The sequence below is a fragment of the Archocentrus centrarchus genome, chromosome 5 (genome assembly GCF_007364275.1).
Source record: "Archocentrus centrarchus isolate MPI-CPG fArcCen1 chromosome 5, fArcCen1, whole genome shotgun sequence".
Taxonomy (NCBI): Eukaryota; Metazoa; Chordata; class Actinopteri; order Cichliformes; family Cichlidae; genus Archocentrus; species Archocentrus centrarchus.
Genome location: NC_044350.1, coordinates 28,840,383 through 28,862,648, shown reverse-complemented (window position 1 = coordinate 28,862,648; position 22,266 = coordinate 28,840,383). Strand labels below are relative to the sequence as shown.

The 22,266-nt window shown below is 40.1% G+C and overlaps 2 protein-coding genes across 2 annotated transcripts in view; both read right to left on the bottom strand.

Moving 5' to 3' along the window:
* Positions 1-6,955, bottom strand: part of LOC115779808 (ankyrin repeat and SAM domain-containing protein 1A) — a 51,768-nt gene extending 44,813 nt beyond the window's left edge. The window contains 2 exon segments of the mRNA XM_075074364.1: positions 5,932-6,432; positions 6,818-6,955. Of these exon segments, the coding sequence (XP_074930465.1) occupies positions 5,932-6,225 (294 nt within the window). The 5' untranslated portion in view covers positions 6,226-6,432; positions 6,818-6,955.
* An 11,886-nt stretch (positions 6,956-18,841) lies between these two features.
* LOC115779796 (uncharacterized) lies at positions 18,842-21,790 on the bottom strand. Its single transcript, XM_030728621.1, has 2 exons — positions 19,976-21,790; positions 18,842-19,297 (listed from the first exon to the last, which is right to left on the bottom strand). The coding sequence occupies exon 1, from the start codon at positions 21,752-21,754 to the stop codon at positions 20,252-20,254; it is 1,503 nt and encodes a 500-aa protein (XP_030584481.1). The 5' UTR covers positions 21,755-21,790; the 3' UTR covers positions 18,842-19,297; positions 19,976-20,251.
* Positions 21,791-22,266: the final 476 nt, after the last annotated feature.

The window sequence follows — 22,266 nt, the reverse complement described above, 5'->3', positions numbered from 1 at the left end:
CAATTTCGGGGTTATTGGTTTTATACATCCACTATAAATGGTCATTGAACTGCAACTGCAAAAGCGTTAAACATAAGTGAAGCAAGCTCAAAGAAAAGGGCAGTGTTTGTACAAAGAAGGCCACTCTGTTGCATTAATGGATTACACAGCAGAGGGGAATACATTTTATTACAGTAGAAGTCTTTCTGAAAGTGCTGTAACTAAGTTCAAGGATATAAGTCCTCCATTATTATCCTCTTCAATGCCATGTGCCAACACAGTGCAGAGCAGCTACCTAAACTCTACTCCCTCGGAGGTTGATTATCTCGTCAGTAGTTTTACATCCTCACTCTGGATACTGTGGCTCCTCTGAAAAAGAGAGCCTCAAATCACAAGTGCCTGACTCCCTGGTATAACTCACAAATGCGCAGCTTAAAGCAGATAACCCGTAAGCTAGTGAGGAAATAGCATCTCACTAATTTAGAAGATCCTTATTTAGCCTGGAAAAAGAGTTTGTTGCTCTATAAAAAGCCCTCTGTAAAGCTAGGACATCTTACTGTTCATCACTAATTGAAGAAAGTAAGAACAACCCCAGGTTTCTTTTCAAAGCTCTGCTGAGCTGAGTTTTCCTTTAACCTTAACTTTAACTAGTAATGAGTTCATGGATTTCTTCACAAATAAAATTTAACCATTAGAGAAAAAATATTCATAACCATCTCAAAGACATATCTTTATGTACAGGTACTTTCAGTACTGCTGATATTTATTTAGACTCTATCTCTCCGATTGATCTTTTGGAGTTAACTTCAATAGTTACTTCCTCCAAATCATTAACGTGCCTATTAGACCCCATTCCAACAAGACTGCTCAAATAAGTCCCACCAGTGCTTCAATCTTAAATATGATCAATCTTTCTTTATTAATTGGCTACATACCGCAGGCCTTTAAGGTGGCAGTAGTTAAACCATTACTTTAAAACCCATCACAGATCCAGCTGTCTTAGTTTATTATAGGCCAATTTCCAACCTTCTTTTTATTTCAAAAATTCTTGAAAGAGAAGTTGTAAAACAGTTAACTGATCATCTGCAGAGGAACGGTTTATCTGGAGAGGTTTACAGTACAGAAACAGCATTAGTGAAGGTTACCAATGGCCCTAGGCTTTCACTCACCTATTTTCACTCTTTGTGTTTATACACCACTCTGCATTTAATCAGATTAATTAATTAATCTGATTAATTAGTTAATATTGATCTCTGGCTCTCTTCCACAGCATATCTTTTGTCCTGTCACCCTCCCCTCACCCCCAGCAGGTTGTGGCAGATGGCTGCCACCCCCCACCCCCAGCCTGCTTCTTCTATAGGTTTGTTCCTGTTTAAAGAGAGTTTTTCCTTCCCACTGTCACCAAGAGCCTGCTCGTAGAGGTTTGTTATGAATTTTTGGGCTTTCTCTGTAATTATGATGATCTGTACTTTACAATATAAAGCACCTTGAGGCAACTGTTTGTTGTGATTTGGTGCTATATAAATAAAATTGAAATTGTTTATTAAATGAGCACAACTTCATCTTTAATCCTTCATAGTTGGGCCTATGGTTAAAAAGATTAAAAAGGCTAAAAAGAGACCCAAAAACTCAACTACATAAGTGTGAGTAAAATGAAGAGGAACAGGTGAGAAACAGCCACAAGAATCACATCATACATCAACATAAATAAGACACAACTCAGTTTTCAGATTCTTTGACTAAAAATAGCAAGTACAGAGGGAGCGTAATATGACAGAAATGGTTCATAGGCTTTAAGAATAAGACAACAAGGATTAAATATGCAAAAGAACATGCACAGTAAGACTTTTTTAAACATGAGTCATTTTTGGATGGGTTTTAAATTCAACTTACAGCGTGAAAATGCTAGAAAGTTGGTAGGGGAAAAGCTCTATAATCAGACTGTGTCCATACTATGATAAAGCAAGGCGGAGGGAGCATGTAGGTCTGGGGCAGTGTTTCCATGAACTTGTATAGTTTGACTGAAGGAATCATGATCTCTGAAGTGTATACAGAAATTTGGATGCATTTTCAAGGCACCAGCCAAAAAAAGAGATTTTATTTTCCTTCAAGAGTCCTTAAAGCACCTAAGGGAGAACAAAATGTCAGCTTGTTGATGCTCTTCTGTGGATGAACTGAAAGCTTTGCTGACTGAAACACGATGGAAAAGCTTCACCACAGCTATTAACAGAAACTGAATGATTTCATGTCCCGATGCTGTCAAGCAGTTCTACAAGTAAAAGGACAGCAAGTAAATACTAAAATATTATGACTTTGATACTAAGCGAGGGTATCCAAGTACTTTTTGTCCTAATTTGAACTCAAGCATAACAAACATTGTTGCGTTAAATGTAATGTTTTTGCTGGCTTTCTTTTGTTTTCTAATGTAAGTAAGGCCAGTGTATACACAACGTGATTTAGCTTTTGCCCTCAGCCTCACCCACACCCACATCCCCAACCCAAACAAATCCCTTGAAATGTGTAAGAGAAACAGACACTCCAGGACAGCTGCAAAACAGGATGCCCTTGAGAACAGGACACCCCACCCAACATGGCCTGAGTAAACAGTCCAGTCAGAGGGCAGAGGGGTGGAGAAGAGAGCAGGCACAGGGCATGGAGGGTTGACAAAGAGAGCAATACAAGAAGAAGTTCAAGATGTCTCCGACCCGTGTGGTGCTGCATTGCTTCCCGTGTTGCAGCATATTGTACAAAGCACGCCCTCTTTACATGAACATATTCTAAGAAGCACTATCATCACAGAGGTTTGCCAAGTTTAGTTCAAGACAAATCTGGGGTCTAAGATTGAATCAAGTCCAGACTGGCTTGAAACTGAATCAAGATCATGACAAACACAGAAGTTGTCTCACTGATAGATTCAACTAAGATATACTGTAATAAATTACTCTGTGCAGGCTTTAAGAAAAGCTCAAAGTTTGAGAAAAACAGTTTAATAGGAAATTAATGTCCCCACCCCATCCCAAAAAAGCACTTGGTAGTTTTGAAGTACTAAAGGTCAAAGGTCAGGGTTTTGAGTGCAGTCAAAATACTGAACTTAAAATAACAATAAAGGCTTTTGAACTTGAAGGAAGCAGTCATGATTTGTGGAGTCTGAGGGCTGTACATTCCCTTTCTGTGTATTAGTAGTCTGTCTGTTTAATTGCCCTAAAATCATACATACATCAATTTTTTTGAAGTTGCACTATTTGCCAAATTAAATATATGCAATTATGAAAACAATGAAGTCTAAAAAAATTCAAAGAAATTGTGCTCTTATATTTCTACATGTTGCATTCCCCCCCAAAATTCTCACAAATGCTAAAATCTTAATGAACTTTGTCTTGTGTTACATTTATTAACCACTGTCAATATATGTAAATCAAAAATCACCGGCATTGGTTTACATAAGTATGGAGCAACCTGTCACGACAAAAAGTGTGTGTTTTGGAGAACTGTGACCTGACTTAGCATCAAGCAGTTTCTCCAGATGCTTGATTTTAGAATAACTGAGGTCATGACTCCAGATTGTTTCATTAAACCCCAACCTAATCAAAAATGATGGAACATAGACTGTATATAAAAGATGTATGTAGCCCTTGCGATGTGACCCATTGGTAAGTGAAGTACTGTTGTGAAGCCTTAGCTGGTCTGTGCGATTTAAACTCTTGCACTGGTCCATTCTGGTGAAGGGGGAGCTGAGTGTGAATGCGAAGCTGTCGAGTTACTGGTTGATCTAGGTCCCTACCCTCACCTATGGTCATGAGCTTTGGAAAGAACCGAAAGAGTAAGATCCAAAAGAACAAGATCAGGAATACAAGTGGTGGAAATGAGCTTCCTCTGAATGGTGGTTGGCCTCGCCCTTAGAGAGAGGGCAAGGAGTGCAGCCATTCAGGAGGGGCTCAGAGTAGAGCCGCTACTCCTCCACATCAAAAGGAGTCAGCTGAGGTAGTTTGGGCATCTGACCAGGATGCCTCCTGGGTGCCTCTTGGGTCAGGCGTTCTGGCCATATCCTACTGGGAGGAGGTCCTGGACCCAGGACACACTGGAGAGATAATATATATCACTGGAGAGATTATATATCTTATACTATGTTCCCCCGGATAAGCTGGAGGACATGGCTGAGGAGAGTGAGGTCTGGGTCTGGTTTCTCTGCTTGGGCTATTGCCCTGGTGACCCAGCCCTGGATAAGTGGAAGAAAATGGCTGGATGGATGGATGGATGGATGGATGAAATAATAAAATTATACAGTTTTTCCAACTATTTTTGTGGTGAAATCTTTGATCATTACAAACCATATCTGTTATTTAAAGAACAAATCCAGATTTTTTGCATCATTTTACACTCAATGCATCAGATTTTAGATATGTATTTACAGCAGTAAACTAGAATTTTGCAGTTTTATCTTTAAAATAAACATACATTTTTGTGAAATTATTTTAAACTTGTGACTATATTTTTAGAGTCCATTTGTGTGGAAAAAAAAATTTCCACAAAAATTTTAAAAATCATGTTTATTCACAGGTCATGTTTTTCAAGTTATTTTATATTAGACATATTAATTAAATGCCTGTTTTTTGTGTGTTTGTGTGTGTAATTTTGTTGCTATTTTACATATTTAAAAAAATAACAGGAAAATTTATAAGAAAAATTCCATTGAATTACAGATTTTTTTTACAGTCTACATGGAAGATTATCCCCTAAACAAAACTGTAAATATTTTTAAAATAAAGTATTTTGTATTACTCATTTAGCTGTCCAGTTGTATTTTCCATAAAAAGATTGCTTTTTAAGAAACTGATTGGTCAAGCTGGAATAATCAGTGGAGCCAATTTTAGATTTTGCTTAAACACTAGGAGCTAAAAATTCATCCAAATAGGAAGAAATGAGTGCCCCATATAAACTGCAGATAACTAAAGCCTTTTTTAAAAGAGCCCTTTTACTTCTACTTAAAACATTTGCTAGCCAAGATATCAGCTGGGTTTGATGACATATGGCACCATACCAAAACTTAATCTGATAATCTGATTAAAATCCTACACGTTATCATTATGATGGGGAATAATCACCAGGCATGAAGTGTCAGATATGTTCTACTTTGCTGTGGACATTTAAAAAAAATGTACTGCTCTGCCTCTAAGCTGTATAATTTAATAATATATTATCAGTCGTCAGCCATTGTCTGCATTGTCTCCAGCTATTTAAGTTCTGTTAAGAAATGATTATTAATTTTGTGGTTTTTGCAGTGCTTTAGGGTGTACTGCATTGATGCTCCAAAGTGCTCAAAAATCACAAGTTAAGGCTTCTGGGGAGAATGGGGGGGTGGAGGACCATTCACACTGGGCTGAAAGTAGATGGCGCAAGATGGAGAAAAAGGAGCCAGAAGAGAGTAGGAGACAGTGGAAGCGTGGGTCGGCCCTTGAGACATGTACTGAGTGGATGTGGAATGACAGCACAAGCCCAATTAGTCTTGGATGCCAGGGCTGCTACAGGGAGGTCGGTGCAAGTGATCAAGCCATTCATGCATTCAAGCACTCGCCCGCAGGCAGTCTCCGCCGACAGCCTGGGTAAAGCTACTCTATCACTGCTTCTGCTGGACTCCTGATCGCTCTCATACTGCTGCCTCTGCTCTCCCCCTCTTCCTTCCTTCCTTCCTTCATTCCTTCCTTCCTCTCGCATGAAAGGCACTGCCTCACCCGTTCTCATTTGTTTTCTTTTCGTACACTAATCCTGAGTTGCTTCTCTTATCAGTTTCTCACTTTTTTTTCTCACACACTCACATTTACTGATACACTCTCTCTTAAAGACATTAACACACTCCACTTGAAAGGCTGTCCATGCCTGAACAGTGACAGTGCCACTCCCTCTGTCCTCTACACCCTCCCACTTGTTTCCCCATCCCCAGAGCTTGAGTATTACCTCATCCCACTCAGAGGCAAAGGAAGGCATGCGCTCCATGGATGGCTGCCCAGAGCTGCAGTTAGACACAGATCCACTTCGGCCAACCAGACTTCCATCCTCCTCTCCGAGTGGCGACGCCAATAAGTCAGAGTCCGACTTAGACAAGCTTCGAATCAGCCCCACATCCGTAGGTCTGACTTTGACTGCTGATGCTGATGCAGACTCAGCTGAAACTTCACTCAACTCCTTCATGTCAGCCTCTGGATTCTGGATCACCTTGGTGGGGTTGGCATCCGGTGTGCACTCTGCCATTGTTTCTGGAGCTGCCGAGTGCAGCTCAGTGCCCTCAGTTTCCTGCAGTACTCTGACTTGTTCAGTCAGTCCAGAATTTGGAGTTTTCAAACTTTGTTGTGGAAAACCAACACATGTGCTGGAAGATCCAGATTGATGAAATATAAATGCCGTGGGCTCAGTTAAGCTTTCTGCACAGCAGCTCACTCAAAGTCATTGAAACTTCTCCTGTTTGGAGGGAAAAGCGACAAGTGAGAAACTTGTTGTGCATGGAAACAATAATCAAGGTCCACCCACTAGTTGTATCCTGTAGCCCTCCCCTTACTAACTGGCTGCTCTCTTTGATACTCCTACGCTTTCTTTTAATCACACACTCAAAACTTTTTAAATGAGTTTTATAATTAGCTCAAGTCAGTTATTTGGCCATAAAAAAGCCTAAAAGAGAATATTCCCAGAAGAATCTAAAAGAGTAATTCAGGATTAAATAGAACAAGAAGCACATACATATGCAGTACATACAGCACAGACACAGATACACTAAAAATGTATGTAGTTTAAGATATGCTGCCTAATGTTTAAGAAACTTTAAGAAGTTTTAATCACTGCATCTTACCTGCTGACTTATTTTGGTCCCACTGGTTCTTCCCCTTCCCTGTGATTGTGTCCGTCCTGCTCTAAGGTTGTTTTCAGAATCTTGAGGAAGACTGCTTCTATCCTGTAGCGAGGATCAGAGGACGGGAGGATCCCAAAGCCTGGCCTTATTCAGACTGACAGCTGGGGTAATCAGGTTACTGACGCACTGGGTGGCTGCTCCATTTAAAAGGAGGGAGAGCCGGGATTCCTACATTGTCGTCCGTGTGTGTGTGTCTACCAGTGTGGGTGTGTGGAGGAGATTTCGGTTACTGAGTTATTTAGTTTTGTTACTGTAGAGCTGAAACAGTCTAAAAAGTATTTCAAGCCTTTACTGAACCCACATGGAATACCAATGAGATTTCTCACTGTCTACATTTGTGCAGTATACTTATTTATACACAGCATATTTCTATCTAAAAACCCTTTTTTTGGCCCAACTCTGTTATAATGTTGTGACCTAAAATCTTGACAAAAAAGTAAGAGTGTTCCCCCGGGTGCTTCTCCCATTTTCTTACCTCTGCAAATTCTCCCTGACCTGGAGCTTTATTTCTAATGGACTTGCATATTCATATATTATAATCACCAATCCAATTGAAGCCTAAATATTCACACTTCAGAGCAGTGAAACTGAGTTTGGTGCCATTTTTATTATTACGATTTATTATTATATTTCTAATCTAACCTTCCTTCCTTCCTAAACAGGAAGTGAGAACCATAACTAAATTGGGGAAAGCAGGCACCGAAAAGAACTTAACACAGGGCAATTGACAATTGAGGCAATTGAGGCTAAGACCAGAAACACTGAGGGAGTAAAATGAACAGTCATTGAAACTAAACACTCAAGACTGAAAATACTAAGGAACAACGCAAAGATGAAAATGTAAACAATAAGCAAAGTAATAATCAAACAGAAAATATTTAATAATAAACAGAAGTCCAAAAACTCAAAGCGTTGGTTCAAGGACCCAGCACCATGGCACGTGCAAAGGGTTGGTGTGACAGAGGAGGATGCTAGAAATGGGGTGAGATGGAGGCAGATGATCCGCTGTGGCGACCCCTAAAGGTAGCTGCTGAAAGAAGAAGATTCTTACATCATCCAGAGCCAAGAGCAGAAAAAAAAACTTAACTAAAATCGAGGTTTTATGGTAATCTGAAGCCTGAGTTTATGACCTCATTATTAGAAATTTTGGCCATTTTAATATGAGCATCCACAGAAAGCAAGGAAATCCATTAATTATGTAATTTATCAAGCTAAAAATGCCATTGTATGTTTGTTTTCTTAATTGTGTTTTGTGACTTGGTAGTATACGGTACATGTATGAATTCTTGGTAAGTACAGAGGTTTTTAAAACTGAAATAGGAAATCTTGATGATATGGCAGGAATGTAGAAAAGATCTCACACCCCATGTGCTATTTATGACTCTTCTCAAAGGGCGCTGACAAAAGATTCTCTTGTGAGACATCCTTAGTATTCACAGGCAGCAATAGTGGTGCACAGCTCTCCTCTGTGCCCTGTGCCCTCAATCAGCCAAGTTCCTTGCATGCTCACCTCTTCCCCATGGGCAGTGCTGGTATGAGAATGACAGAAAAGATAACATCCTTCGCTCACCGAGGAGGGTTCGTACAGCCACACACTGCTCAGGCTCGCAATGACAAAATCCTCATCCTAATGGCGCACGCTGAATTGCATGTCTGATGATGAAACCGTTTAAGTTATACACGTATTCAGTGCCATTTTAAACAATAAAAGCTCTGCAAAAAAAAAAAACATGTTTCAAGATAATGATGTCTTCATGGCATATTAGAGAGACAAAAATAAAACATGCATCCCCTCCTTTAGCTGGCTGGATGCTGAGCCTCAGGGTAAAGACAGTGGTGACTCATGAACACTCTTCTAACAAAGACATGCACACTGTGCAAGTCACAGAGAGGCAGCGTGTACAGTAAATGCAATTGTGGAGTGCAAGAGCACAGGTTTGTGTCTGTGAATATGGGTTTTAAGCCCCTAAATTGTTTGTACACCCTGACACATGGATTCCTTTTCAGGATTCTTCTGTGATTTTTTTTCCTCCCCCTGCTCCATGCTGTGCTGTGTGTACTACTACTCCATGTGTGTGATGGGTTAAATGCAGAGAATGAATTTCACTGCATGTAAATGTATGGACAAATAAGCTCTTTCTTCTTCTTCTTCTTCTTCTTCTACCCTGCTGTATGTGTCTCTAGGTCCACAACTGACATTTTTAATAACATTTCGAAACTTCTAATACCATTTTTCTCATCACTCCAGCATGTAAATCATTATCCTTCTCTGCAATTTGCTGCCCTGCGGTTCCCACCTAATCAGCCGGCATTACAGACACGGAGAATGAGGCCGCTGGGTAAAGATCTAATAAGTTAATCAACCAAGGAAGCTATTACCTTCAGATAAGTTCCAAAACAAGTACTGCAATCAGCTTCTGATGAAGACCATAAAATGTGACATACAGTTCCCTCTATGCCTGTGAATGTACAGAGCCAAATGGCAGACCTGGCTCATTTTCGTGAATCGTATTGCTTTTTTTTTTTTTAACTTGTTGCTGTGGAGCGATTTAGAGTGCATTAACCCCAGAGTCATGGACCAGAATGCTTTGATGCTAACCTTTGAGGTTCTCTAGTCCCAAAGGCAGCGGGATGCCATTCATCCATGCTATCATTTTCACAGCCCCCAAAAGTTTGGATTATTACTGTTTATCATTGGAGTAGCAGAGTAATTGAAAGAATAATATCGTACTGGATCCAGTTACGCTTAGAAGAATAGAAAAAAAAGGTAATTTAGAGAGCAACGACACAGTGAGACTCATTCTGAGATAACCCCGAAACATATTCAATACCTGAGCAGCAAAAGTCATTTTATAGTTATTTAAAACAGGTGTTTCACTTTGAATCACACTCAACAACAACACGAATGTTTCTTCATTGTAAAAGACACTACAAAGTCAAGGGATGAAATGAATCACTTCAAACAGAGGCAACAGCAAAGCTACCTGCTGTTAGCTCAGAGCAGCTAAAGATGAGGCTCCTGTGAAAGCTTTCCAGCAGACACGAACAGCACTGACCTCTCAGCAGGAAATGGGAGGGCAAGTGTGCACGGCTGAGTGAAGACGTAGCGCTGGATATCCGTCAGCGTTAGGGAAGGAGGGCGAGAGAAAGAGAGACTAGAGGATAGTGGCGCAATCTTTTCTTAGAGTCTAATGGGGTTTTGTCAGCAATCTCACTTTGCTATTTTGTGAATTTCCTCTCTTGCCAGTGCGATCTGAAATATCTGGAATTTACAGGAAATGAGGTTTCCTAAACTGCAGGAGTCAACAGTTCGCTGCTGGTGTAGAATCGGTACATGCACTTTAACCAGAGAAATGGCTTGTCTCTAATTGAAAGGCGTGCAAATCATGATTCCCAAAGATTTTGGTGATTAATAGTTTCACTTATTTGTGAAGTACCTTGAAGAAGCAGTTAAAAAAAAAATCACTTATTTTGTTATTGTCCTCCAGGGCTATTCATTTATTTAGACAATTTTTGGTGTGACTTTTGGAGATATTAAATGTGTGCCATAGTTTCTTCTGCATGGAATATGGTCCACTCAGATCCGAGATGTAAATTTCATCATAGGACAGTAGGCACTAGGCTCTGTGTATGGACATTTGTGCGCCTGCCAGTTTTTTGTGACTCTGTACTACACTGTACCGATTACACATGTGCCCTTCAGTCAGATTTAAGAAGTAAACAGGAATGATGACATGGCTGTGGTGTGTGTGTGTGTAGCTGTCTGTGTCCACAAATGAGTATAATCCCGAAGTCCAGTTTATTTGACAAGTGTGACCGCTGCATGCCATGTCCAGGCGTGGTTAGGGGACAGTGTCCTGACTTGCTTGAAGAGATGAATCTAGGCATGATATGCACGCAGTCTTACCACACCCAACAACAGAACCCCAGCCTTTCCTGAACTACAGCTGCCCCTGCTAAAATAGAAATAGATGGCAGTTACCTTGTGGTTTTCAAATGCCATAAAAATTACAGCTGAAAAACTCAGCCGGCATGTCTCTTTCCAGAAATGTTTCCATAGACTTTGTTGTGAGCAGTTTCATGTAGATAATATTTTCTTTTATTATCTACAGGGACATAATGAGTGAGGTTTTTGGCAGTGTAATAAAAGAGAAAATACTTCCTAAACTGCTCACAACAGGTTCATGATTTATGGATTTTGCTACACAGTTTATTATTTATTTGTTTATTTGTTTGTTATGGCACTTTGAGTACCACAAAGCAAGTACCATTTAGTTCCATTATATTCAAGACAAGGTAGAGATTTCCTAAGCAGCTCACACCACAATAATTTAGATGCATAAAAGAAGCTGAATTTGCACAAAATGTTGTACAGACATCCGTGGCCCTGAGGTGATGAGCTGTTATGGCTTTGATGATCCTTTGACTTTTCCCCCTTGATCAGTGAGCCTCACTTGTGTAGTTTTGACTGTGGGGTTTCCATTAACTTTGGTGGTCCTGTGGTATTTTATTTAATGCCATTATTGGGTAGGAAGTGAAGCATGTCCAGTGGTTAGATTTATATTTCCAAGCAGCACAGTGATGTAGTGGTTAGCACTGTCACATCACAGCAAGAAGGTTCTTTATATGTGGAGCTCTCTCTGTGCCTGCATGGGGTCTCGCTGGATAGCACAGTCCAAAGACATGCACGCTGGTCTAACTGGTTTTAAAATGCCCTTAGGTGTGAATGTGAGCATGCACGGTTGTCTCTCTTTCTTAGCCCTGTGATAGACGAGCAACCTGTCCTGCACGTACTCCACGTTTTGAACTAGCACAGCTGGTATAGGCTCCAGACATCTTGTGATGCCCCAAATGGAGAAGCTGTAAGGAAAGTGGATGGATATTTGCAAAGTTGTAATATTTACATAGGCGTCAGCTGTACTCCAAGTTTACATGCAGGGCAGATGTGGCTGAGGATGGAGAGCTGGTTGTTTACAAATCAGAAGGTTAGTGATTCAGCTCCTCCGGTCCACATTGAACTGTCCTTGGAGAAATATCTGGCCTGAAGGGTCCTTGTGCAAGATACTGAACCCATGCACCTGCTGCATCTATTGGAGTGTAATTAAAGGCATAGTATCAAAATGCTGTGTGAATGGATGAATGTGACTTTGCAGTAGAAAGTACTTTGAGTGCTCAGTTACAGAAGAAAAATGCACTAAGTACCAGTGAAAGAGCTAACTAGCAATTATTTGGTGTTGAACTAAAATGGTGAACATCTTAAACATACACAGTAAAGATCCATTTAGTTCTGTCATAAATCCGCTAGCATGGCTGTCAACTGATCAGGGTAAAAAAAATAAGGTGTCAAAATGTATGTTGCCCTACACTTTGAAGAAAAGACATAATTTTCTTGTGCTAAAGAGCATTCAGGGGAAAATATAAATTTCTACTCATGTTTAGTGTGAAGGCAATGACACAACGGCAGTGTGATCTGAATCTGAAGGCTCAGGAATGTGTTGATAGGCAGATGATGCCTTTGAACACGGTGCATTGTTGTGACAGTGCAAAACAGGGAGAGCTCTATCCTGAGCAGGCATTTCAGCATCGTTTCCAAGAAATTTCCCAGAAAAATCAGGCGTGTGATTGATGCCATTACAGGATGTATACACCATTATTTTCAAAAGGATATAAAATACATTTTCGGTGTGGTGCGATAAGGGATCGCTCATTCTTTTCTTTCATGTTGCGTGGAGTCATGTGAAACAATGAATGCTGCCGGCCATGTAAGGACAAAGATAAAATTAACAGATAAACTTAACAGGCTGGAAAGATCAGCATAATCACAACACAACATGGAATCCAACTCTATCCTATTTGCATGCAAGAAGAGAAACAGTAGCATGTTGGATTGTGTGCAGGCGGGGGGGGGGGGGGGGGGGGGGGGGGGGGGGGGGGGGGGTAGGGTGTGTGTTTACCTGCAGTGTATCATGCATGAATGCATGCACAAGTGTTTTATGGTGGCATGTGTATGTATGCAGCATGCAGGGTAAATGTGTTGGAGCCAGAGGCATGCAGAGCTTCCTGTGTTAGGTTAATGATCCCTGTGCTGCTCTCATTGAAAACAATGGGCACAGCTCCATGTTTCTGAATTCCCCATCAGGGGGGTGATGATGACAATCGCCACTGACAGATTAAACACATTCCCTGTTTTTACTGCAGCTGGCTCAGAATATCATGGTTGAAAAGAAGAAAAAGAAACATCACAGATTTTCCAATTGAATCTAAGAGCCAACAATTTTCTGCTTCTTACTGAAGGTACATTTTGAGGCACTGAAGGAGGAACACATTTATATTCAGAAGAAAGATGGGACAAAAGGAGAAGGCGCAGTGAGACATGGAGGAGAGCAGGTAGAGCGAGAATGAGAGGGCAGGGTAATTAATCCACAGATAATGCTGATGGTTCACAGTCAGGTCACTTTCAGTGTAACATCACCATAATAGCTGCCCTTGACAAGCTCCATATCCACTGAGTACCGGAAATGTATGTCTAAATGAAAGTAATGATATTGGCAGTCATGAATCAATGAGACATGCTCAATATATTCAGCAAGAGAAAGTCAAGAAATTCATTCTCAGTGACGCGAGTGTCAGACAATGCACTTCCATTATGAACCGGCTCACACAGCACTTTAAGATAGATTATGAACACAAGCTGTGAATAAAGACATTCATCACTGTTGATAGTTGAAGAAAAAAAATCAAATCGTAAAGAAGAGTTTGTATACACTTAAGGTACAAAATATTACAGGAGCTTCTTTCCATTGCCACCTCGTTGTTAGAGAAACTCTGTTTCAAAACCTGGCCAAATCTGCCTTCATCTTTAGATACACACCACTAACTCCAAGGCTTTTAGCCTTTTTTAACTTTCTCAACAACAAAGAGAGCAAGAATCCTCTCCTTCCATAAAAATAGACTCTGCCCTTGACTCTATATTGAGCACATTTTTAGAAACAACTTTACTTGTTGCAGGAGTTAAAGGTGGCACAGCACTCTAGCATTCAGCCTCGCTGTCATGATGACATCCTCAGATTTAAAAGGTGACATTACAGGATATATTTTGTTTGAACCTTGATTTTTCCTGGTTGTTCTTATTTTTAGAAGGAGAAAATGTTCCTGTTGTTTTTTATGTGCATAAGACATGTTTGTTGTTGTTGCTGTTTTGTTTCTGTTTGTTTGCTTCTTTCAGCCAGTAATAGCTGCAAATGTGCAAATTAGCAACTCCTCAGAGAAGCATGGCTTGGCAATACGAAGACACTAATGGCAATGAAAACTCAGAATCTTTACAAAATGAATAAAACTGTGCCTAGAAATGGTTTTGTTTTAAGGGAGTGAATACGTTGATTCAGCAGAGAGCTGATTATCTGACCGACACATTTTTGGCAAAAGCGAGACGCAGAGACGAGAGAGAGCAAAGAAAGAACAGAGCGGAAAAGCAGCCTAAAGTATAGTTTGATAAAGACAGGTTTTAGCTAATTTCTAACAAGGGCTGAATTCTTGTATTAAACACCATTACATGCATGAGTGAGATAGTAACAGATGATGGCTTTTTCAGTTTCCACTTCAGTGCATATTGACTGGTAGAAGAGAACAAGAGAAATTTCTACAGGGGAGATAAGCCAAAGACAGCACCCGACAGAAACACTTTGCGACACTTCAGGTAGTTTCACGTGTGCCTCTGAGGCAAAGGTTTTTCAGGCTTCTCTCTTTTCTGCTGGTAATCTTCCACAATCATTATGGATAAAACTGCAGATTTTGCACCTTCATTCTGTTTGCTTCATCTTCTGTGTGCATGAACAAGTGACAAGGACTGTACTGGTGGGCATTAATTTGTTCATGATCCTGATGATAAGAAACACAGAACAAGCATGAGCAGAAAAGCCTTTATGCCTGCACCATGTGGGACTGCTGAAACTCAAGTCAGTATTATCACTGTCATATATATATTATATATATATATATACCGGTATATATCTGAGTATTGTTGCTGACCATGTCCAGCCCTTTATGACCACAGTGTGCCCATCTTCTGATGGATGCTTCCAGCAAGATAACACACCATGTCACAAATAACCTCAATTACAAAATGAGTTTACTGTACTCAGATGGCCTCACCAGATCTCAATCCAGTCACCAGATCTCAATCCAATAGAACACTGTTTGGATGTGGTGCTATATGTGATGAAACCATGTCAATATGGACCAAAATCTCAGAGAAATGTTTGCATTGCCTTGTCTTGAATCTATGCCATGAAGGATTAAGGCAGTTCTGAATGCAAATTGGGCTCCAATCCAATACTAGCAATCTTCTATTGTCCAATTTTTGTGAGCCCGAGTGAATTGCAGCCTCAGTTTCCTGTTCTTAGCTGACAGGAGTGGTACCCAGTGTGGTCTTGTGCTGCTGTAACCCATCTGCTTTAAGCTTGAATGTGTTGTGCACTAAGAGATGCTGTTCTGCATGCTTTGGTTGTAACAAGTAGTTATCTAAATGAGCGTTGCCTGCCAATTAGTGCAAAAACATTGGGCCATTCTCTTCTGACCTCTGGTATCAACAAGGTGTTTTCACCCAGAGAACTACCATGCACTAGATATTTTCTCTTTTTCCAGACCATTCTCTGTAAACCCTAGATATGGCTGTGTGGGTAAATCCCAGTTGGTCTGAAATACTAAGACCAACCCATCTGGCCCCAACAACCACGCCACATTCAAAGTCACTTAAATCACCTTTCTTCCCTTTTCTGATGCTCAGTTTGAACTTCAGCAGGTCGTCTTGACTACATGCCTAAAGGCACTGAGTTTCTGCCATGTGATAAGCTGATTAAATATTTGCATTAACAAGCAGGTGAACAGGTTACCTAATAAATTGTCTGGTGTGTGTATAGTCCCTTATTGCTTTAATGTGGTTCATTTTTGTCCCATGCTAAATTTTAACAATTTAAACTTATAATGATGTACTTTCTTGACATGGCCTTACTTGAAAAAAAATGTCAAGGGTCTTCCAGTTTAAAGGTTAAAGTTAAAAGAATTAAATAAAAAAATATGTATAGCAAATTAAGGGAGAAGTGCAATAAAGCAAGTGAAGGTAAGACAAACTAGAAAGGTTCTGAGTGAACTGCAGCAACTTCACATGAACACAGGGACAGGTTGTGCTTTAAAAAGCCAGAAAATAAGATTTCCTTGGAACAAAGTGACAAGAAAGGCAAAAAGATAATCTTGTGATGCCACATCAACGATGGACCCGGGACACTCTTAAAAGGCAGAAATTTGCAACTGCTTTTAAATGCATGTATGGACAAGAACCATATGTTTGAGGTGATGAGGACCCTGATAAAAAATTCAAGTCCTTTAGTTGGAGGTGAAGTTATATTAAAAATTTATCAAGTGACGTTATTCCAAATTTAGACTTTTGGAATTGGGGAAAACAAAAACACTCCAGAAGAGAATATCACCCTCTGTGTGCCTGAGTTTTTCTTTTTCTGTGGCTTTTAAAAATCAACCTTGTTGTTAGTGAGGCTCACAATGCCTCAGGTATAAAATGTCTTTCCAGGTAAACAATTGATCATAATGATAATTTGCTGCTTGATTTAAAAAGTTAAACATTGCTTTATTCATTTGAATTCATTAAAATCTGTTATCATAAAGTAATATTACATACATTTAAATGGTTGGTATACTTAGGTTGCTATTTAGGAGAAAAACCCAGAAAATGTGTTAAAAAATTAGGCAAATTAAAGTTGTTGGATATATTTTGAGCACCTGAGATTCATACAGCACCTGCTTAGAACTGAGCATCATAGCTCGTTTCTTCACCTCAGAAACCTCCTGATGAAGATCACGATATAATCGAAAGCCTGAAAACAGCTTCTACAGTACGTTATCTGATTCTCACCCCAGAATATATCTAACATCTGGGCTTCTCTTTAGCGGTTTATATATACTTTAACATGGCCTTATTTGTAAATGAATACCATCATCTGACTTAAATATGGACTGATGAAGCTGGGCACATACATTCATTAGCCACTTTATTAGGTACACCTTGCTAGTACCAGGTTGGACCCCTTTTGCCTTCAGAACCTTCTTAATTCTTCATAGAACAGATTCAACAAGGTCTTGGACAATCTTGCCATCTCCTGTTGCCCAGTTGTGGTGGCCTGTGCAAACTGTAGCCTGTTCTTAGCTGACAGCAGTGACACCTGATGTGTTCTTCTGCTGCTGTAGCCCATCTGCTTCAAGGTGCCACTTGCTGTGCATTTTAAAAATGCTCTTCTGCATACTTTAGATGTATAATCATAGGCGCAGGAACCGGGGGGGATGGAGGGGACGTGTCCCCCCCAATATTGGAGACAGGCGCATTTGTCCCAACCAAAAATTACACAGCAGAGGAGAAAATACTTGATTTTGAAATCTTTAACTCACGTGATTTTATTTTATTTTGAAGGCCCCCCCCCCCCCCCCTTCCTCTGAATGGCTCAGAGTGTTGGGAGGTGGGAGACAGCGGCAGTGTCGGGATCGTTGCCATGAACAGAGCCGGACTGAGGCAAAGGCGACATATGCGGCTACCACCACCAGGGGGCCCCCAAGCTCACATACATTTGTAATGAAACTTTATGCTAGTGCACTGGTAACATTTGTCTATGCACTGGTAACAATTATCTGTGCACTGGTAACTATGCATTGGTAACATTTATCTATGCACTGGTAACATTTATCTGTGCACTGGTAACATTATCTGTGCACTGGTAACATTTATCTGTAATTGGTAACAATTATCTGTGCACTGGTAACATTTATCTATGCACTGGTAACATTTATCTGTGAATCGGTAACATTTATCTGTGCACTGGTAACATTTATCTGTGCACTGGTAACATTTATCTGTGAATTGGTAACAATTATCTGTGCACTGGTAACATTTATCTATGCACTGGTAACATTTATCTGTGCACTGGTAACATTTATCTGTGAATTGGTAACATTTATCTGTGCACTGGTAACATTTATCTGTGAATTGGTAACAATTCTGTGCACTGGTAACATTTATCTATGCAGTGGTAACATTTATCTGTCAATTGGTAACATTTATTTGTGCACTGGTAACATTTATCTGTGAACTGGTAACATTTATCTGTGCACTGGTAACATTTATTTGTGAATTGGTAACATTTTGTCCCCTTAGGATTATAAGGTTCTATCTACGTTCTGACCAGTTTTGAGATATTGAGCTTTAAAGTTTTTGCACTCTGTATAGCAAAAATTACACATGGAATAAGTCTTGTTCACACGTGATTATGAAACACACCCTATATGTATTCTAAATCAGTAATATCAAATCCTATTAAATGTGCAAATGGGGTTTTTTTTGTTTTTTTTAAAGTATATTGCAGATAGAACCTTCTAATTCTAAAAACTTTTTTGTTTAGAATTATAAGGTTCTATCTGCAAAATGTGATAACTACTACTGATTTCAAGGAATGAAAAATAGTTAACTTATAGTAAGTTTTAAACCATAAAATTATAGATATAATAGAGTGTCCACAAGTATGGTTAAATCAAACTTAATGAATTCTGTGGCATTTTTTAAAATTTCTTCTTTCATGGCAAACTGTTTTTACGGACACATTTCCCTTCCCTTTACTAGAAGAAGATGATGCTTGACAGTTTTATCTTTGAATGTTTCAATGCTACAACATCTCCATCCATCCATTCTCTTCCGCTCATTCTGTTCAGAGTCGGGGGGGGGGGGGGGGGGGGGGGGGGGGGGGTCTGGAGCCTATCACAGCTGACATAGGGTGAGAAGCACAGTACACCCTGTACAGGTCGCCAACCTGTTGCAGAGCTAACACAGAGAGACAGACACCCATTCACACCTATGGGCAATTTAGAGTGACCAATTAACCTAACTGTAACCCTTTACTTAAACTAGGTCTAAGTATGTAAGAGTAACAGACCAGCATCTAGGTTCGGATGAGGTATTGTAAGCTAGGAGTGATACGCAAGGAAATAGCTGGAGCCAGGAAATGAGTTAGACAATTAGTATATTTTAAACATGGAACAAAAGCATAAACAAGAATTCAACTTCACAAACTGGTATTCAAAAGTCCACATCAGGTTGGTTCATGTTCCCATTAGTACCCATAGTTTGTTTAGTCAGAGTCTGTCTTTGTTTTAGTCGTCTGGTACCATTCAGTTTTTTTTCTTTTCAGTCAAATAGTGTTCCAGATCTTGTGGTGAGTAGTTACCACAAGATGAATCAGTGCTGAAGAAACGAATGTGGTTCTCCGTTCAGGAATCCAGTTCCGGGCTCAGGCTCGCCATCTCCAATCAAGGAGAAATCCATTCAGTCCAACCAGATGGTCTCTAAATCAGCATTAGAAACCTAGCCTGTATAACAATAATAGTATTATTGCATACGACTAGTAATCAGTATCATCTAGAATCTTCTATCTTAGCTATAGCTCATTAATCAATCAGTTTTCAATAATACCATTAGTCAATAGCATTAATTTACATGCATGTTTTCTTTCCCAACTCAATAACTGCTATACATGAAATAGTTTTTACCCATGTAAATAAGCATCATGAATTTCTATTTTATCTGTTTATCAATCATGAAATTATGATTCATTTTAATCAATTATCAATTACTTTACCAATTGAAATAAAATTCACCATTTGTGTTACCTGGCAGGTAATAAAATAAAATGGTAAAAACTCTCAAATCAGTTCTCAAACAGTAAACAATGTAAGGTTTCTCTTACATAGCATCCAACACGTGCTTGCCTAGTATCAGCACCATTAGCACAGTGTTGAGCAACATTTCACACATTTATAATGACCATACACAATACAAAAACAATCGTGCGCTGCATCACAATGTCACAAACTCAAATAAAACTCCAAATGACTTTAAAATATGTTCAAACAATATTTTAGACAAGTTTTTGCAGCTAATTAGCATGCGCGATTAGCATGCTACTAGGTTAGCGTATCGTTAGCATTTTGCGCTCACCTGCGTATCGCATCAAACACCTACTATCAACTTTCATGAAAACGACTCACCAAGATGGTGTATAAGTAGAACACAACAGAGGAATCGTCGTGCAGCCTCTCTGCTTCGTGCTCAGAGACTGGAAAGTTTCTACGATGCTCGGTCAGCAACGTGTGGGTGAAAACCTCGCTCACGCAGCACGATCATTAGCAACGACCGTCAAACAGGATGTAAACTCAAAGAGAGAGGATCAACACTTCCTCTTTTCAAAATAAAATGTTTTTCAAAATAAAATGTATACATAAAACAAATAAAAGAAGAGAAATAGAGCACTTTTCTCTACCGGGTTACACCCTCCCCTGTTGAATATCATGCACGTCTCGTTGCATGTATATTCCATAGTGTCCATTTCTGTCATTCAGGGAGTTTGTAAAAGCTGTACTCAATCCCTGAAACAAAGATTTCACAACAGTCACTAGAGGATTTCCCAAATCCTGATAGTCAAGTCTTCTGGGTGGTTGTCTGTTTCGCTCTGACCTCCTCAAAGGTTGAGTTGTAATAGGATCATCACTTTGTAATCCTTCAGGTAAGTTTTTGGGATGGTCTCTTAGTTCCTTTCCTGCCTCCTCAGGAGATTTATCAGGTAAGGTACCTGGTTCCTCATCCACAGATTCATTAGGGCTTGGCAGATTGCCACACTCAGTTCCAGGATCTTCTTCATCTGGTAAGTTGTCTGAAAGCGAGTGATCTTCAAGTTCTTCAGGTTCAATATTTTCCTCTGATCCATCCTGTCCAGCAGAAGGTTCAGGTAAGATGTCCATGTTCGGTGACGGTTTGGAATACTCATGTACTGTGGTAAATCGAGTGATCCTTTGACATGGGGATTCCTCAACCCATGGGATGAAAAACTCATGGTCGGTTTCATTAGATTCCTCGAGTTCAGTATCCTCTGTATTGGCAGTTTGACGAGTCCGAGGTCGACGAATAGATTTGGGCTCACGTATCTCCTCAATTGCTACAGGAAGGAAACCACATGGGAGCAAGAGATCTCTGTGTAGTGTGCGAGAGGGACCTTCTTTTGACTCTGGTTTCACAACATAAACTGGTAGGTCTCCTGCACGTCTGACCACAACATGTATATCTGCCTCCCATTTATCTGCAAGTTTATTCTTGCCACGTAGTCGCACGTTCCGAACCAAAACCCTATCTCCGGGTTCAAGGTTAGAAACTGTGACTCTGTGATCAAATCTGGCCTTGTTCTTGTCTGCAACCTTTTGTGCGTTTCTTGATGCTAGCTTATAGCTTTCCTCTAGCCGAGATTTGAGATTTTGCACATATTGGGAATGAGACACTTTCTGATCTTTGTTCAAAGGAAGTCCATAGGCAAGATCGACTGGTAGTCTGGGCTTTCTACCAAACATTAGTTCATAGGGTGTGAACCCTGTTACATCACTGCGCGTGCAGTTATATGCATGCACTAAGGGCATAACATAGTCTTTCCAGTGATATTTCTGTTCGTTGTCAAGTGTTCCTAACATACTGAGCAAGGTCCTATTGAATCTTTCGACAGGATTACCCCGTGGGTGGTAAGGGGTTGTTCTTGTTTTCCTGATTCCTGAGATCTCACATAACTCCTTTATCAACTTTGATTCAAAGTCGGGACCTTGATCGCTATGAAGGCGTTCTGGTATGCCATAGTGGACGATAAAATGGTCCCATAGACACTTGGCTACCGTTTTTGCTTTCTGGTTTGGAGTTGGCAGGGCGATTGCAAACTTTGTAAAATGATCAGTCATTACAAGTATGTCTCTGGTATTTCTGCTGTCTGGTTCCAGACTGAGAAAGTCCATACAGACTAGCTCTAGTGGTCTTGAGGTTGTTATGTTGACTAGGCTAGCTGCTTTTTTAGGAAGAACTTCCGTCTAGTACAGCGATCACATGTTTTTACTTTTTGTTCTACATCTGTAGACATCCGAGGCCAATAGAATCTAGTCCTGACTAAGTCAAGAGTTCTGTCTATTCCCAATGGCCCATATCATTGTGCAAATGGTGGAGCACAGAACATCTGAGCTCCTCAGGTAGAACAAGCTGAAAAGTCACCTGATTCCCATCATGTCTTTTCCGGTATAACACCTCATCATGTAACACCAACCGATTCAGCTCTCTTAAAAAGAGAGGGAGATCTGTGAGTTCTTTTCTGATGGCTGGTGGAGGAGTTTGACCGGTTTCTAGCAGGACAATCACTTCTCTGATTGTTGTGTCTGTTCTTTGTTTGTCCTTTAGCTCTGCTTTAGACAAAGCCGGAACTGTTGGTAAGCCATGCTCACCTTCTTTACCAAAGATGTCTGGAATTGCATCACCT